This window comes from Ammospiza caudacuta, chromosome 5, assembly GCF_027887145.1.
Source record: "Ammospiza caudacuta isolate bAmmCau1 chromosome 5, bAmmCau1.pri, whole genome shotgun sequence".
NCBI lineage: Eukaryota > Metazoa > Chordata > Aves > Passeriformes > Passerellidae > Ammospiza > Ammospiza caudacuta.
Genome location: NC_080597.1, coordinates 6,015,227 through 6,035,001, shown reverse-complemented (window position 1 = coordinate 6,035,001; position 19,775 = coordinate 6,015,227). Strand labels below are relative to the sequence as shown.

General features: G+C 38.0%; 1 protein-coding gene across 1 annotated transcript in view; it reads left to right on the top strand.

Annotated features, from left to right (window-relative positions):
* The window catches only part of ERC1 (ELKS/RAB6-interacting/CAST family member 1), a 267,409-nt gene that overhangs the window by 79,114 nt on the left and 168,520 nt on the right, over positions 1-19,775 (top strand). The window contains exon 8 of the mRNA XM_058804547.1: positions 4,759-4,926. Coding sequence (XP_058660530.1) covers positions 4,759-4,926 — 168 coding nt within the window. The remainder of the gene's footprint in view (positions 1-4,758; positions 4,927-19,775) is intronic.

Below are 19,775 nucleotides of genomic sequence, written 5' to 3'. Positions count from 1 at the left end.
ACATGCATTGTCAGACATCCTCATAGGGGATCAGTTTTTTAAAGTCAGATTTAAATAAACATTTTAAAAGCAAAGAGTATACCTCTGCAAGCCTCTACCTCTTATTTAGTCTTCTGTTAAAGAGCCTGCTCACAGGTGGGGAAAAGTGTTGATAGAACATCTCAAAAATGGATGTGCCACCTGCCACACTAGAGCTACAAGCAGCAGTGAGCTGTTTGTGGGGTGTTTGTCTTGAGGGCTGTTGGGTGGAGAGGATTTTGTGGTTAACTTTTCAATTGGTGAAGAAACCTTTAAAAATAGCTCTAAAATTGTAGAGTCACTTTGTAAACAAAACAAAAAATAAGTCAGTATTTATGTTGGAATTAAGGCTTTATCCATATAAAGTTTTCACCCAGTGAGCCCTTCAGCTTAGATCAGTGCCAGAAGTTCTGTGGCTTCAGTGGGAAGTTGCATTAACCAGTGAGAATGCTCTCCTTTATTTTTGTACACTGCCCAAGCTGGCATGGGTCTGTAATTGGTCTGTTCCTATGGTAAATTCAGATTAATACTCAGTAGAAAAATGAATCTAATCATGTGGAAGTTTTTATTTGCTTTGAATATCTCATTAGAACATAAAATTTTCTGAGGATTTTTCTCTATTGAGGCTTATGCTGGCATTTTGAAACTGCAGTAGATTCTGCCAAATCAGAGACAGAGGAGTGGATTATATTTAGTGAAGAATGTCCAAATGGGAGCTGGGTGTTTCTCACTACACTTAGCAGCAGCAGCCACCTGAGCACCCAGTGCTGGCACCTGCAAACACTCAGAACTGACTTCACTGGATTCAGGTGTTTGATGTCCTGTGCTAGAGCTTGTGGAAGAGCATTTGAACTCTTCTAACTAACTCCTGACACAAGCAGGCCTTGGGAGCTGCACATCTGTCCTGCACTGAGTTTGTAACCCTGGCAGGAGCTCAACACCCTCTGCACAAAGCCAGGTGTGAGCACCTCTGCTCCATGGCGTCATTGTGTAATCTAAGTTTTCTGGAAAACTGGGAGCTGAATTTTCAGGAAGAATTCACTCTCATCTACTGACCATCCTGGATATGCTGCAGTTGGTATAAGGAGGTGAAGAGTCAACTCTAATCTAGTTAAAAAGAAAAATCTGTGTCAAAAATAGAGAATTAAAATCAAGTCAGTCAATAAACATAGCTTTAAAGTCTTAATTACAGATATGCTATCAGTAAAAAGGCTTAACTCCTTCTTTAGATTTATATGTTTGGATTTATATATGTTTGCCAGTTAGTAATGGAATGTCACAAAACTGATCCTTTTAAAAATGTACTCATACTTGGAAACTTCACCTAACAATAGCTACAGTAGGTAAAAAGCAACTCTCACCTCGCATACCAATTTTAATTTCATGTCTCTGTGCATTTCTCAATTATTTTTAAATCCTGAATGCTGACATAGAATTTCTTCAACATCTGTTTTAAGAAGTGGCTGGCTCCTGTTAGAAACTTTGCAGACTTTTGAATGCACATTTCAGGATTGGTGTTCCACCTGTTCCTTCTGCTGTCTCTACTGTAGTCACACCTACAGAGAATTAAACTTTAGATTTTTGCTGTTACAGAGCAATTGGGGCTTGGATACAGCATAGGGGAGGTTTTACTTTCTGATACCACTGGGTAAAGTATGGTTTTGTTCACTGATCCAAATTATGGTTCAGCCAGGGTTTGAACAGGTATCAGGTAGATGTGAAGAATCACTCAGGAAAAGTGAGTGCTGTTTTTTCTAGGTGTCCCTGACATCTTCTTAAACCTGAATGGGAATCACCAAGGTTGGAATAAACTGCTTGCCTCTGTACAGTGGAGATGGTGATAAAATTCAGAAAAAAACTCATGTTTTCAATCTTAGTCCTAGTAATGCAAGCTCCTGAAACTCAGGAGCACAGTGAGGTTCTGAAACTCACTGCGGACTTCTGAAAATTTAAATGATTTCTCTGTAGTTTGAAAATATTCTGAAAGATAAAACTGTCTTTACAGAATTCAATATTCTAAAAAAGGCTGAAGATGAGATTTATATTAAATGTAATTTCATTTATTGTGCTTATTCTGGTAGTAATTGGAGCTACTAATGGATCAATTTTCCTTTGAAATTTGGATTTCTACATGTTTAATACATGGCTAGACACATTAAGAATAGAGACATAAAATGTTGTTTACAGCTACTGGAAAACTCTTTGAAGTCAAATCAGTGGTCCCAGCACAGTTTTTCATATATATCACCCTTAGAGCGAAGAAATGTAAGTGTTGTGTGTGGTATCCACCTGAAGAGAGATCCCCTGTGCCTGGGAGGGTTAAAGGTGTGCTTGTTTTGCTGCAAGCCCCTTGTGACAGGAAGGACTGGCCTGAGCTGCACTGTAGGGTTTAATTAAAGAATTAAATGACATGGCAGTCCATTACTGGGAAAGCAGTTAGGTTAACACAGGGTTAAGACAAAACCATCCGAGACGCAGAGTTCAGGAGAAGGGGTGTCAGCACCTCAGTAGTGTTTGCCTGATTGTTTCCGTGTGCTGAGAAAATCCTGAGCTGACTCTGCTGGAGCTGGCATCATCTGTCTCCCACACACCTCAGTTCTTGTCACTGTGGGAGGATGCCGTGCATAAACTGAGCTGACATGGATAAACAAGTGCAGTGTTCTGCCAGGAGTAGTGCTAAGGTGATGATTGTGTGTCCTGCCAGCCTTTGAAAATACTTCTGAAAGTGTATTTTATGGTTTCCTAGGCAAAGACCTCACACAAATAAAACCAGGAATGCAATTTACCCCAAACCATAAGCTAATATAGAGTTCAAAGAGAATAATCAATCAGAAAATGGAAAGCGTTCTGTGGATAAATTTCTGTTTGCAGATGTTCTCTGTTCACTTACTGCTGTGCTGTAGGCATCTGGACTGTCTCAAATATTTTGCAACACAACTGTTGAGAGTATTATCTATTTTCTTGTGAGGGAGATTTTCGGTTTCCCTTGAAGAATTAATGAAAGTGACTCTTAGCTTTGATATCAAAGATTCCCAGGGAAGAACATACCTAATCAATCTATGGAACTGTATGTTTTTAAAAAGAAGACAAAGCGTGATCCACCTGCTAAACCTTTCATTGCAAATACTATCCCATCCTCTAAATCATATTTGGGTAAGACCGGGTACTCTAATATCCCTGCAGATCCCATTATATGCCCCATTTGCTGGGTGAGCAGTGAGGAATGTGATTTTAATAATGTATGTGTAAATGAGAGGGCTCCAGACACAGGTGGCAGTGGGATTGCAGTGCTGATGGGGAGAGCAGGGCAGCTCTTTCCCTGCAAAAGAGGAAAAGTCCTTTCTGTCTGTGTGAAAAAAGGCAGACAAAGCACCAAAGGGTTTTGAGGGTGGAACCCTGGAAATGCAGAGCCTCAGAGACAACTTTTCCATTAGCAATGCAAAGTAAAATGGAATTAGAATAATAGGTTAAAACTAAATGTTGCACAAAATACCATAAACAGAGTAAATTCCTAAATTCTTACCCTAGCTGGGGCTGTCCAGTGGTTGTCATCCTTTCACTTCACATCTCTGCTAGTCTGTGCTGTGCAGAATGACCAAGAAATTCATTGATCCGCCTGTTTACTCTGTGTGACTGATGTCCTGTAATGGATTCAGCTAACAGGAACCAAATCTGATACTGTCAAATGAGATTAGCAGCCAAGCTGGCAGATTTGAGCTCTGGCTGAATGCGGAGTGGATAAGGGTCAGTGGGTTTCTTTTGGATTGTGAACAGGTTGGTGGTGTTGGATTTCTTATTCCACAATAGCCTTTGAGATTAGTCTGTGCTCTGTGGTGACCTTACTCTTCTCAGTGAATTTATATTCAGGTAGCTCTGATTCCTTCTCCCATTTCCTTTGTCTTGGGAGCTCTGTTTCACATATGGAAGAGAAACGCAGAAGGAAAAGCAAAAGATGCTCAACATGCAGTTTTCAAGTTTGAGGTCACCACAGAGTTCCCAGAGTGTGTTTCTAAATTCACTCAGGCCCTGGGAGCTCTAAGTGTGTTTGTGTGTCCAAATTGCACCCACAATATCCTTTACTGTGTCATTTGTTCAATTTTGCCTTTAATATAAAACCATATGCTGTGGAAAACTTGTTATATTTAAACAATTACTTTGCTTTTTAAGCCAAAATATTCTTAGCCATCCTAAGGTAACCTCTTTCCAGTTGTGATCTGCAGTAGCTACAAAGAGCTCTGCTTTAATTACCGTCAGGCTCAGCTACTATTGTGATTAAAATTTACAATATAAAGTGACTGTCTGGTACAACAAGTCTGTGTTTATTCTCTGATTATTAGTAATGTTTCAAATAAAGGGCTCAGTTTTTCTGTATGTGAGAGAACTTCTACACAACACATTATGTTGGCTTCTACTTGGAGGAAAAAAATTCTAGCATTGTGTGACACAAGCCTGAGTTATATGAGAAATATGATTTGAGGTTTTCCAAGAAGGAGCGTTATTCACATATTGTTGGGAATAACATGGCTGGTTATTTTTAGTATTTAGTCTCCTGTCACTTATGATAACTGTTTTATCCCAATCTCATGTATGCTGAATTCATAAAGAAATTCAGAATTCTTAAAGAAAGGGGTGTTCAGTTTCTGAATCTATTTAATATTTCCCCTGTGGAAGTGCAGTTTCACTTCCCTGAGGTTTCTCTCCTTGTGCTAAACAAAGCTTGTTCTGCGTTTCTGAACCCAGGTGGATGCGCTGCGGTTGCGTCTGGAGGAGAAGGAGACCATGCTGAACAAGAAGACCAAGCAGATCCAGGAGATGGCAGAGGAGAAGGGCACTCAGGCAGGAGAGATCCACGACCTCAAGGACATGCTGGAGGTGAAGGAACGCAAAGTCAACGTTCTTCAGAAGAAGGTAAGGTTGGAGAGCTCCAAGTCACATAAACACCTCTGGTGCATCCCAGTTTCCAAGGCTGTCAGAAAGTCTGAACTAGAATGTACGTTCTGGAGATTAATGTTCCAGTCCATTGATGTAATGGGAATGTTATGGATGAATTTTTTTGAATTTTTGACAAAAAATTGGAATTCACAACAGAGATTGTTGCCTTGCTGTGATTGCATGTGCTGCTTCTGCTTCCATTTTAATATTACCAGTGGCTGAGGCATTTTTATAAGGGCATATCATCTGAAAAATCAATCCTTTTCCCACCCAGCACCTTACCAAAACCACACTGATTTGAAGCACAGGCTGATCATGACTTCAGCATGTGACTGAATGAATGAGAGGTTAGATCAGTAGAAGCAATTAGGATGGTTTCTCTGTAACTGATCTTGTGAAGAATTTTGTGTAACTTTTGTTAGAAATGCTGTGTTCTCATACTTAATATTTCTTGGGAAGTGCTAGAATAGGATAATCAGACTATCCTTCATATCTTTTTAGATAAGAAAATGTAGACCTTATCAGTGAACTGGGTGAGGTCTGGGTCAAAAAAACATGTAGACTGTGTCAGACAAATTAGAGAGGCATCCCAAAGGGCATTGAGGCCTAGGGCAAGACATGTCATTATGGATGATTGGTGGCAAATTGCACACACAGTATATCTCAGTTTATATCCCAGTTTTCCTATGCACAGGGTAAAAAGAGAGAAATGCATGTACTGCAATAAATTTTAATTTGAAGAACATTTTTTTTTCCTTAATCTTTAGAGAAGCTATTCTTGGAGCTCTTATTCACTGTATTAGGCTGAGGATGTGGGGGTTAGTTCTATTTCTTTTTTTCTTGGACCTTTAAACAATTTTACAGAATTCTTGTGATATAAATAGTTCAGAATATTGATTAATTTTTGATGCCTGGCCAATGCCTTTTCTTCTTGCCTGTAACCATAAATCATGAGGGTTTAGGTCATGTTCAGTTCTGTTACAGCAAATGTCATGCAGGAATGGAAGTTCAGGCATGGACTTCAGCCATAAATAAGTAATTAATAATTCTAAAGCAGACCCCTAATTCCCAGTCTTCATGGTCTCATTTTTTTGGCTGTTCATATTTTTAGAAACACAGATTTCTGATTTTTTGTGCTGTGTTGTTTTGTTTTACAAAACTGGTCGTGCACCCTCCAGACACAGCTTGAGATCCCAGCTGAATGTTTAACCAAGGGGTGGGGAGTCTGACATTTGTGTAAGTGTTAAATGTCACTGAGGTTGTTTTATTTCCATTCACTCTTACACTGCTTTTTCACACAGTTTTTTGCTCTACTTGACACTTGAGAAGGATCTTTCATTAGATCATTTATAGGCAGCTCTAAAGGCTCTTTTTTTTAATACTTGTTTTTTTTGAGACCGCTGTAATCCATATTGAGACAGTTGCATTTTGTGTCTTCATGCATCTGACCTGGTTTTTCAGGACTGTTCCTTCAAGTGAATGTACCTGGTCTTTTCAGGTTGGAAAGAAAGGACCCAGGCTTTTAAGAGTGAAAGTTTTGAGGTCCTGTTCTCTTGGATAGCTCCACTGAGAATAACACTGTGATTTGTGGTGTTCTGTAAACCTGTCTATGAACTTCTTAAACAAGAACAAGACAAAACCCACTGAAACAAAGCACCATAAAATGCTTTGGGCTGAAATGGACTTACTTTAAAGATCATCCAGGTCCACTTCCCCCTGCCATGGGCAGGGATTCCTTCCACTAGACCAGGGTGCTCCAAGCCCTGTGCAGCCTGGCATTGAATGCTTCCAGGGATGGAGCATCCTCAGCTTCTCTGTATAAAATACAAAAACCTGTCTGTAGAAAAATGTCTATTTCCTGCTGCTAACTGGAATGTCATACAGAGATTTGAATTTGCTTTAGCCTTGAAGTTGCTGGAGGCATTTTCTTTAACATCAACAGTTAAATTGTGAGAGTTGTAAATTCAAAGTGTAACTAGCTAACCTAGAATATTCTTGTGGAGAATCCAGGTGACAATTCTTTTATCTGAGGTTTGTGGTGCAATATGGAATTCCTTTTTGGTTTTTGTGTAGCCCAGGATAAAAAAACTGGAAGTTCAGGCCTTTAAAGTTCAAGGATTGATGTCTTCAACTCAGATTTTTAATTACTTGTCCAGACCTGGAATTGAAGACTAGGTGTGGGATTTTCTATAGAAAGGGATTTGCATTTTCTTGTTCTCTTTAACATTTTTCCAGAAAAGCAGAGCTTGAGAAAATATCTAAGGGCGGACTTGTCTGATTTTTTAATATGTATTATTGTGGAAGGTATGAGAACTTGCATAAAATCTGTTTCAGGTGCTAGGGAAAAATTATGAAGCCTCATTTTTATCTGGTATATATGGCTGTTCTTTTTTGACTGCACAGATAGCTATCTCTGCCCTCTGCCTGGAAACTCAGAAGCCTGTAGCTCCTTTCATATAAATATTTTTCTCTTAATTCTTGTAAACTGGGATTTGGTTTTTTTAGTTGTGCATTTCTAGAGTGCATCTTATTAAAGTGCACATCTTGTTTTCTGCTTTATCCAAGTGCTATCTTTCAGTTCTTCCAGGACATTCAGAATTTTATTGCAATTTGAAAAAAAAAAAGGCAATTTTAAAACTTTTACCTCCATGCATAATTGTATTTTTATTCCTTCCTCTGATTACAAATTGCTATGTTCACACAGATCAGGTTTTAGTCTTAGATTCTAGTTGAAGATCTAAAGTGTAGCTTAAAGTATCTTCATAGGTCATAGGTATTATAGATAGCAATTTGTCTGGGTTTTTCTCTTTCTGGCTTAGTTATCTGATAGTAAATGTTTGTTTTGAGTTTATTGACATGGTTTAAGTGCTACTCAGGCATTTCAACTGAATAGAGTGGAAGATCAGCGAAAGGCACGTGGTACAAAAAGTGCTTTTCTTGTATACTGTTAATTACTATTTTTGTATGGAAATAATATGTATTTGGAAGCAGCAGTTATGAGAAGGAACAGGGTAAAGATGTGGCAAGTTGAAGGAATTTACCAAATCAAGAATTGGATTAGTATTCAATCAGTTTTCACCAAGTACTCTTCCTTCAGCATTTACTCAGACATTTTTGAAGTTAGATATTTTTGAAGTTGTATTCTAATCAACTCAATTTTGCACACTAATATTTTTTAATGCTAGGTACAAAGAAAATTTGCAACAAAAAGCTAAAGTGATAAAGATCTGAAAATAACAGAATTTATTAAAAATTAGTTACTTGAATAACTTGGCCATTTAAGAAGAGTTGCTTACTTCTTTTGGAATTTAGAGATTGCCTGTACTAGAATGTAGCCATAGTTGAATGGGTATTTGGACCTGATGATTTTTTTGTTTTCTGTGAGTGTTTTAGATGTGCAATCTCCTTTTCTGATGACACTGGCAAGGAATTGTTTGGCATGGTGCCCATTTCTGCTATCCTAAATTGCTTCTGTTGAAACAAAAAATTATTTAAAATGCACCCTTTTTTTGGGGTTTCTATTTGGATTAATTGACACAGACCACCTCTTTCTTTGCTTTACGAACCATTATTTTTTTTGTATTGAATGAAGCTGGTGAGCTTCAAAGTCTACTTTTTAGTCATCCAAAAATCAAGGTGAAGAAAGTAATGGAAGTTTACTGGCTGATCAGAGATCAGTTAAATGACACAGAAGAAGATTATGAACAGCAAAGATCTGAAAAATTAACATGACAATTGGCATCATCACTGATACTCAGTAGGCACCAAAATAGATGTTCTGGGTTGCTGAGGAAACCAGATGCTTCACATTTTAAATCCTGGAGTTTTTTTCCAGTTCTAACCTCATACAGTGATGCTGCTTGATAGTACCTTTATTTTAGACAAAAGAATTAGGGCATATGCTAGAAATTTGGAAACTTTGGCTTTATGTCTGAAAATGTAATGCAAAAACTAAGTTTTATAGAGCTTTGGGATTATTTTTTTTCTCATTTCATTTAAAATGGATATTGCATAAAATCTCATTTTAAACTGTTAGAACTGAAGGCCGGGGAGAACATCTTTGAAAATAAAATAGGGACCATGCTGAGCAAATTTGAATTCTGAACCTGAAAAACATTAAATGGTGCTTCATTACTCTTTTTGATATATCTGTATATCTGTGCTGGTAAACAAGGATGAAAAGAAATGAGAAAAAAAATCAATATTTTGCAATCAAAGCATTTTAGGGAAATGGCATTTGGGACAAAAGATAAGTAATAATACACTGAAAGAAAAAAAATCCAACAGGGAATCAATCACCTCTTGTTTTGGGGGTAGGCCGTGTTTTGTCTTGGGGAGGGGGGTTAACACTCCCTTCTTTGTGCAATGCAGCTGCAGGCAAATAAAATGCAAGTTTTAGTGTCTGAACATAGCAGTGTTTTCGGCAGCTTCCCATGCTCTGTGTGATAATTGACCTGTGAGAAAGGAAGAACACAGATTTTTTTTCTTTGGTGGCTGTGCTGACTTGTTCAGCTAGAATTTGGGAAGGTTTCAAATGTTCCTGCACTTTTGAATAAGAAGCGTTGCCTTTCTCCACAGAAGATTAATGTCCTCTGCTTCCCAGAAATCGTGGAAATCAGAATAAATATCTTCTGCTTAATGATTAGAAATACTGTGTGGCAGGAGAGGAGGACAGCAAACAAAATGTGTAACTCAGTTGTTTAAAATCAGTGGTGCTTATATTTGGTTTAGTATTCCTGACTTTGAAGTGCAGTGTTTGTAGTTTAAAGTTTATTTTCCTTCTATTCCCTCGTCTCTGAAGTAGGTTTACCTTCTCAGACACCTCCTCTCCCACAACCCTGAGGAGATGAGAGAGCTCAGAGAAGGAACTGCATTTTCAAAGATCTGATTCAGTTTATGGCAGTTTCACCCAAGGTGTGACCTTGAACTTGCCAACCAAGCTAATGAATATCTGGTTTTCTAAGAATTCATGAAATCCAGGCTGGACTTTGAGACATGCCTTTGAGCTCTCCCAGCGATGGCATTTAGTGCTTAAAAGTGCCACAGTGTCCACACTGTGGGCAATGGCTTGGTGATACCTGCAGTGTGCCCGAGTTTCCATTTGTGTGAACTCAACAGAGAATAACTCAGCAGAAAGGGCAAATGCTGGCACAGCAGAGATGGGCTCATGTTCATTTACAAAGTGGGTGTGCATGTGCCCTCCTGTTTCAGTCTGGATGGTTTTTTGCCTCTGTAAAACTCCTGTGGGCGAGCTTATCTATTGCTTTTGAGTTAGAAATGATACAAATTCACTTGAAGGCTGGTTTGTAGGAGGAGTGTGTTAAATACAAAAAATTCTCTCTTTTATAGACAGATTTGACACATTCTGCTTGATTGGTTAACTAACAAAAACATCTTCCTTACAGTCTTTATGAAGAACAGAAAAACAGTAAGAAAACAGATTGTACTAACTAGTTATTATTGTTTCTACAACTCCTTAAAAAGTCTTTAAGTCTTACCAGTCTACTGTGAGAAAACACAACCTGTTTTTTCGCTCTCTGACCAGGCTGTTGTAACCACATTTATCCTCTGTTTTTAATGTGCTTGAATCATGGGCATTTAAGGAGGAGCAGCACACAGGCTCAGCTCATCAGCCCAGACCCTGGAGGGAGGGCCAGGTGGATGTGCTGCACTTTCTGCCCAGCTGGAGTTGATGAAATAGTTCCTGTTTGTTCAGGAGCTCAGGGCCTTACCCAGCCCAATTAGGGGAGTGTTTCTGTACGTCTCTCTCAGAGCTCTACTTCTGCTCTTTTTACTCCAGGTCTCAGGTCATGCCACTGAGCTGGTTCTAAACCCAGTTCAGAGATTTCAAATGCCACAAAAAAGACCAAACGTCCCCACAGGGTTTGTGTCAGCTTCTTTATTAAATCTGACAGATGTGACCTCAAAGATGTGTCCTGGGGGGCCGTGGGGAACTTGTTTCTCTGTGTCCCTGAAGGGATATCAAACCTCTTGTGCTGCTGCTTTTTGTTTCATTCAGACCTTCCTGTCACAGGCCTGCTGATGACCACTGGACAAGACAAAATTGAAATTTTTGCCTTTTAGAAATTTCTAGAAGTTATTCTGGTTTATTGGTTACCCTTTGTGTCCAAGATGCTAAGTAGCTTCTCTTTTCACCAGTATACTTTTAGAATTGCTTTACCATGGGGGGTGGGATTTTTATTGACATTCATAATGTCAATAGTATTATCTTCAGTTAGAAGAATAATAAGAAAAATTAGGCAGGCTTTTAATCCCTCATTTCTCTCAAAATACTACTTGTGGTAGCAATGAAAGTACCAAAGAAGACTGAAAAGGCTTCATTAAGTAAGTTCAAATTCAGCACAATTTTCCTGTGAGATTTTCATTCCTGACATCCAGGTAGATTAGTTGTTTAATTTCCAAGTGGAAAATTAGGACACGACAGAGAATTTATTTTCATTTTACAGTGAGCCATGACCACATTCAGAGTAGGATTCTTACCCCCCCATTTTGACTTTCCAGTTCTCTGACATTCCATTAAGACCTTTCAGAGTAATTGCAGCCCAGCTCAGGTGACATGGTGTGTTGTGGATTTTTTTTTTTCTTCCATGAATATGCAACTAACAAGATTATATTAGGGCAGGAGAATAGCACAGTTTCTTCATATCACTTTTAAGCTCTTTGCTAGTTCAGTTTTAAAGGTGGCTTATTACCATACAGAGTTTGTTACAGCAGCTTCAGGAACATCCCAAAGATTTGGTGTCTTTGATTCCTTTGAGTCATTTAATAACATACATTTTTCGGATTAGAATATGGATCCTAAAAGGTCTACAAGCTTATCTTGAGACAGCATTTTCCAGATAGTCCATAGTTTGCAGGTGCTGGTAGAGATGGCAGTGTGTTCTCCAGGAATTTACCCGAGGAAAATACTACTTATGCTGTTATTTTTAATTTTTAGTGCTACTGCAGCATCTATGGCAGAAAAACCTACTGGGTTCAAAATAAGGTTTTGTGTCTGCCTATGTTATAATTTAGAATTTTTAAAGGGAGAATGTGCTTCTTTATTTCTATATTACTTTTTTTTTTTTTGTTGAGCATTTTGTGGTGCCACAGTAAAAATAAAAACATCTGTATTATATATGTACCTATATTTCCAGATGTATGCTAATGCTCTTTTAGAAAATCAGATGTTGCTCTGTGTGAAAGATAACAAGTCAGTTTCTTATTTTGAGAACTAATATAAGGAATACTCTCTCCATTTACATTGATGCTATTAGAGAATCTTGCCTGTTGACTTTAGTAGCTGAAGTGCTTGTTTTTTTTTTCTGAAGTAACCCTTGTAGATGAGTCGGCTCACACAAAGAAGGCAAGCAGGTCTATGAGGTTGGTTAATGAGGTAGTTCAGCTATTGCATCTGGGTTTTAAACTGATGTACGCTGCTCTAACAGTGTCACACAAGATTGATAGCAACAGCTCAGTTACAAGAAACCTCAACTGCAGGGTCTGGTATTATCTGAAACCACAACTGAGCAAATTTGGCAAATCTGTCGTGTATATGGAAGGAACTTTTCTAGTATCCTTCAAGGAGAAGAAGTCACTTAATACTAAGTTCTTCTTGGGCCTAGAGATAACCTCTTGATTGGTGAGACAGGGCATTACTCATAGGTAATTCTGGTTTCTTGGAGGGATCTGGGAAGCCAGCCAGCTCTGGGGCCCCTTGCCTTCATTATGAGTTAAAAGTGTAGTTTTTCTGGCAAGATAAAGCTAATAAGCTTTGTTGGTGCATTCACTGTTGTGCAAGACAAACACAAACTTCCCCGTGATTGAAGAGGCAGGAAAAGCAAGGGCATGTGCCACTTTTGAGGTTGCTTACTTCATTCATCCTCACGTGGCTTTTCACTGCTCTCTGGGTTGTGAGGCTTCACAATTTCCAGGGCTTTGGTCACCAGGCGTTTTGTGCCCCTGGGAGTTTGGTCTGAGCTGTGTCTGGAACAGACATTAGTGATTGTGTTAGTCAGCTTAGGAATCTGCACTAGAGCAGGGAAAGAGTAATTTGGCAGTTTAAGTCAATAGTTTCCTGGATTCAGGAGTGAATTTTGAACCCATTGTGCTAAACAGTCTGCAAAGTTAGGTCTCTACACAAATTTATACATTCTTTAGGACTATCATAAGGCACAAATATATTAACATCTTTCTAATCTGTGATTTCACCCAAAGGGTAAGAAAGCTGCTCAGCAAGGAGTAGAGTCAGCAGAGAAACTAAGTTCCCTTTGTCTCAGGACAGCATGCATTTGCTGCTTAGGATGCTCCTCTGCATGATGAAGAGGTCCCAGCAAATAATGGTACTAATTTAGTACATTAGGTTTTAAAAAATTTTAGGGGTTTATGAGTATGGAGCACTAACTAATGTAGAGTTTGATATTTAGTCACCTATCATTGTGTTCTGAAGTAATTCTGTAAGAGCAGTGATAGCTAAATACTGAAAAATACACACACACATACACATACTCATATTTACTATTTACAGTATGAATTCCTAATCCCTTGCTATTCATCAGTCCATATCCTTTCCAAGAGAATGAAGCAGGACAATCACAGCTGACTGGCCGTGTTGTACACTGGGATTAGAAGCATCCCTCCTTTCCAGAGGTCTTTCCTCACTTTTACCCTACAGTGTATCTTTGATCATAATAAATCAGTGATTTGGGCAAAGTAATTCAGTGGCTGAATCATAATTTAATTTAAAGTCTTTGTTCAAGTTGTATAGCCTTCTGCTTGAGTGAGCCTAAATGATAATGTAAATGGAGTTTAGTTTGCTGTGAGGATTTCCTTTATAATCAGCATTAAATCCCATGTTCCCAACCTATCCATTGCTCTGCCTCAGTGGTTGGTCTTTTCTGCTCCCTGATTTCCATTCTTGGCTCTCTCAGTGCTCTGAGGAGTTCAGCCTTTCCTCTCTTTGTGTCTTTTCTTGATCTTTTTTCCTGCTGTGAGTTGATATGTAGCACTGTACTGTGTGTCTCTAACCAGGAGATATCAGTGTTGCAGTGTCCTTACTCTGTGTAGAACCAAAATCTCAAACAAGTCAGGAAAACATCATCAGTATTGCTGAGTAACAGAGATCAAGTTGCCAGAGGGTGAGGACTGTTTGTTTCACACTAATTATCAGTGAAATATGGCACATGGGTTATCCAAGCAAAGAAGTTTAATTGTTAGTGTAAAAACTTTTTCACTTTACACTTCTAAAATGTTACTTTAAGTGTAAACCTTATGAACCTTGAGATGTTCTAAAAGTAATGTCACAACTTGTTAGTTTTATTCTGCTTCTTACAAAATCAGCTCTATCTATTACAAAATCTTCTTACAATATCAACTCTAACTCAATGATTACTAGGTTCAATTTTCCCACTTGTTTATCAGCCTTGCACAATAAAGTACTTCTGATTTTTCTGTCTTTGAACATTTGGGATCCATCAATATGAAATTATTCCAATTTGTACTATTTATGTTTTCTCTGTAATGAGCTTTCCTAAGTCAAATCTGTGCACATTTTTGTCAAAGCCTATTCAGAGACTTGGAACAGGAGTGAGTAAATGTCCCCAGAATAGTTGGGTTTTTAATCCTTTTGTGTTTGGTAGGTCGTAGGAGTAAAACTTTGGTAAACACAGCCTTAGAGATTGCTTCATAATGTCAGGACACAGCTGAAATTAGCATGATGTTATTCTGTGTGATCAGGCCAGGATTTCAGCAAAATGGATGTTATTCATAATTAGATTTAAAAATTAAATATTAGATTGGGAAATTAATTACCAGATTATTTCAATTATGATTCTCAGTATAATGACATTTTAATAAATATGAAATAAATGAGTAATATCTAAATTTCATTGAAGAGGAACAGCAGAGTTTAAACTGTTTTGTTTTGGTGCATGTGATAGCAGTGTTTTGTTTTGAATTACTTGTGGAATGAAAGTATCAGACTCAAGTTGGAACCAACAAATTGCCTTGATGAACAGCTGAGGTTGAAATCTTGGTGGTGGATAATGGCTGCAGTCTCTTACCTGATGAATACCAACAAAAGGGGTCGCTCAGAGGAGCTCTAAGATAAACAAATTATACAGAATTTTAAATGGATTATGTAATTAACCGTATGTAAACAATCAACTGGCCAAAATATTGCCAAGTCAAATCTCTTATGATCAGGCTTTATACTTCTGTTATTTGATGGCATTTTACATAAAGTGTTGTCCATTCATACTGATATCTGTATGAGACACAGGCAGTGTCAGTGGGCTGCAAAGACCTGCTTTGCTTTCCCTCTTAGCTCAAACCCTGCCTTGGACTGACCAGAGCCCATGGTGGGATTTTGATTCAAACACTCTGCTTTTAACTGGGTCAGGCTATTGGTATTATTGAACCTCCTCAGGATGATGCAGTGCCACTACTAAATTTAACTGGTTTACAGCTGTCTGAGGATGTGAGTCATTGCTAATGCATAATATTTTCTAGGCAGTGCTTTGGAACTGAGACAGTGCTTAAGAACAACATATACATTGGCTCCCCTGACAATATGAATTTCAGTACATTTACCAGCTCAAAAATCAGTTGTAACTCTTGGGTTCCTAATTTTTTTCCCCTGGTTTGAATTGTACTGAAGTATCTTTAGAAGCTTGTAAGAAAAACTTCTCTTAGTTTTCAGAAGAAGCAAACTTTAATGACAGGATTGTGCTAGGTTTGAAGGAAATTCAAGGTATTTATTAGCAGAAGAGAAGGTTTGCGAACATGGTAGTAACATTTTGACAACATGATTTGAAAGATCTGCTTTAAATACTGCTTGTTATAGGGATTGTGACAGTACAGTAAAAACCTTTACTGTTTAGAAGATAGTAGAATTATAATTCACTTTATGCTGACTGTTTTTCTTAGTTCTGCTTTGCAGTGATCTGTCAGCAAACTGGTGCTACTAGAGGTTGGCTGGGCATGCAGAAGAATGGAGGACAAAGGAAAACAAATAGGAATAGAGATTATTTACATAAACATAGATTAACTGTTGTTCTGGCTGGTATAAATATACTTAAAAAACACCCTTGTGCAAAAAGGCAATGGAAAGAGAATAGTCTGTTTGATCATTGTCAATTCTTTGTTGCAGGTACAAAAAATTAACTGTCTGTACAAGTTAATATTTCTTGAATCAGCACAGCACTTCTTCCTTTTCTCAAGTCAACCTGATTGTGAGGTCAAGAATAAGGCATTAATCTTATGAAGTGTCCTTCTAGTGAATTCCTAGATTTTTTTTTCCTCTGCCTTCAAGTTGCTTCCTTTTGAAGCAGTAGCAAGGTGTCTGTTTGTGAACCATTTATTTATTTGACAATTAAGGTTTTGCTTTTAAGTAGACATCACAAACCTTAATTTGTTGTCCTTTCTAAGCTGCATAGCAATGAAGTATTTTATTTGTAAGCTAAACTCTGTAGAATTTTATGCTAATTTCAAAGACTTTGAAATGTTACAATATCCCTCCATTTTCAAGTCAGCAACATCAGGACATTTCCAAAGTGCACAAGATTCCGCTGTGATGCTGCAAAGGCAGTAATGTTCCAGGAAAGCATTGAAGTAGAAGAGGAGTAAAAAGAAAAGTTTAGTGGGAAGCAAAATAAAAATTAATCCAATGTTCCCTGAAATGGCTTTTAGTATGATAGTTCAAGAACAAGAATCTCTGAATATAAATTGACAACAATGTGATTATATTCATATAAATTGGTTGGATCTAAAAGTTAAAAAAAAAACCAACATACTGAGTGCAGCTGAACTTTGGAAGAAACTCTCATTTGCATTTGCCAAAATCTTTTGAAAAAAAGGGAAATTGTTTGATCTGTCCTGAACTTCAAAACAACTTAAAAATCTCACCCTTGCAAGGAGACATGCTTTGCCTAAAGCTTCACATTATTGCTAGTCTTGGGAATTTAACCTTTAAAATTAATAGCAGGAATGTTACTTTCAGTGAAATCATTCAGTGAAGTGCTGTGAGTGCTATTCACTCATGTGACAGACCTTGTTTCTCACACTCACAGAATCTGTTATTGCTAAATTAAATACACACTTTTGTAGTTCATGCAGGACTGTTCTAATGGTACTTTTGCAGGATTTGCAATAGTAAGACAATTATAATGGTGAGGTTTTCAGTGTGACATGGACAAAACTGGAGCTTAATCTGAGAAAACTCCCCAGTAATATCTGCTTATATACTTCCATTATGTTCTCCAAAACATGACTTTCAGAAATACAGTAACAATTTTAAATCCAGTAATGGAGCTTTCTTGAACAGTCTCTGAGTACTTAGGGTGATCTCTCACCAACCTCTTTCCTTTTTCCCCTCAGCAGTATTTTTTAAAATATTTTTTTATGCAGTCTTGTCTGTTTTAACTGTTATGTTGTCATTTTGATTTTGATGTGAGCCCATCTTTTTCAGCTTCTCACATACTGTGGGAATCCAGCAGTTCAAGTATGACTGTAGTCTCTCAAATTTTTATTATTATATTAGTAATTTTACATTAAAGGGAGTGGCTTGCTTGACCTAGACAGAGCTGTAGCTGTTCTATCCTCACATGCCTGCTTACTCACCCACTCTCCCTTCCAAAAATGCATCTTTCATCCCCATGTTAGTATTCCTGATGTGAAAGAAACATTTCTGCCTGTGGTTGGTGATAATCCATCATCTCCTTGTGGTCATTTGCCCTGGAGCTGAGGAGACCAATAGTGCCTTTACAAAACCAAGGAAGAGCTGTTTGGAAAAGTAACAGCTTATGTGAAGTTGTTGTTTATTTGGATGGCTGTGCCACAGGAATGGGAGCAGAAACCCTCTGAAACCCCTCTGATTATTGAGATCCTGTTTGCATTGCTGCTCCCCTAGGGGAAAGCTGTGATCAAAAGAGTGGAAGGCTGAAGAGAGCTCTGAGATGCTCCTCTGCACATCTGTGCTACTCTGCAGGAATACTATCAAGTGTTAAGTTGATTGTGGAAGGGCTTTAATGACCAGTTCACAAACCCACCTCATTTATTCAGAAGTCACTGATAGAATAGAAATTGGTTTTGAAGAGTTCAATTTCCTCATGCCCCAGGGCATGGCAGGAGGGTGGACACTGTCTCCATGGAAGAATTTCTTGGCTGGAGCATGATCCACAGTATCTTGTAACCTCTAACTAGAGGAATCTGGAAATGCAGTGGCCTTGATGGATATTTAGCTAGATGTATTTCCTTTGAACCCCTGGGCTGTTTTTAATTTCATCTGCATGGGCTTTTCACTGAGTCTGCATTTGCAGGAAGTAAAATGCTTCCTTGCCTTTGGAGCAGAATGCCAGAGGAAGCTTCTCTTGCCTCTACTCTGTGCTTCAGGGCTCAAAGGCAAAATAATTAGTTCCACACAACTAAGAATAAATCACCCAAGCTGAAACATGATAGTGCCTGACAACTGGTAATGTTGGAAAAAATATTCCAGTAAATCATTATTGATGGGAAAATCGGTGTGCAGAGCAGATGATGCCAGTGTAGCCTTGTGTACCTTTACACTGAGGATAATGTTGCTAACTTAGCCATAGATTGCTGGCTTTACGCTGCAAAATAAGTAAATATGGCAAGAAAAAAAAGATTGTTTAATTATTAAAAATAGTATATACTTTTCATTTTTATTTTTTGGGTTTTTTAGAAATATGATACCGTTATATATATATATATATATATATATATATATATATATATATATATATATATATATATATATGTATATATGAAAGGAATGTATAAGGAATATATATCCTTAGGTTTTTGGAACATTTCTGAGGAGGTTTATCAATCCTTGTGCCTCTGTGTGTTCCACAAGCCTTGGAGATTCCATTAAGGTCTATTTCATCTTTCTTGGGTAGAAAAAAGACCCTGTTCTGGTTACCTGTTTCATTTTCATCAGTTACTTGAGAATTTGTTCAGAATTGCTTTTTTTGTTATTGTTTTTAGGAATGCAATGTCTATTCTTATTTGGAAGGATTCTCAAACTACTTGCAAGGACATAAGAGCAAATTTCTTCATTAATTAACTGTATGGACAGAGTGGAGACTATTTGCTTTCTTCTTCAAGTTCTTCAAGTTATATCATTGTGGAGGGCCTCTACTTATTATTTGTTATAGTACTGCACATTTAGGAGAAAAACTGAATAAAGGCGATTTAATGTTGAGTGTGCTTTCATAGGGAAATTTTGCATCTATTATTACAAAAATATTTCAGTTTTGACCCATAATGCCAGTTGCAATCTTCTGTAGTGTAAGGGCCAGGTCCTTCAGTTACCTGACCCTGCAAAAGGCACAGCTGGAGCTACAGTGGGATTTTTAGGCAGTGCCTAGATATGACTGGGAATATTTTGGAATACCTGCTGTTCCCTCAGTGATAACAAACCCCACCATTCATTGCTCCAGATTGAAAAATTTGCATGTAGACTGAAGGAAAAGACAGGTTCACACTTTATAAACATCACAGTTTTTGTTTGGGTGTTTAATACCAGAGGGTGCAGCTGCAATGGGGAGGTGCAGCAATCATAAACAGTGCTGTCACCTTACTCTGGCCCCAGCAAACTGTGCCATTGAAGCATTGAAATGCACACTAGGCTCGTGCAACCTTGGTAAGCACGTTAATGTGTGCTAAAGCAGAATTATTTAGCTGCCCCTGGTGTGTGGTTTGCTCCCAGCAGAAAGTCTCTCTGCACTGTCCCCTCTTCAGCCAGCCAGAGCCTTTGGTGAGTGCTTCTCCTCCAGAAGTAAACAGGAGTCCAAGAATAACTCAGC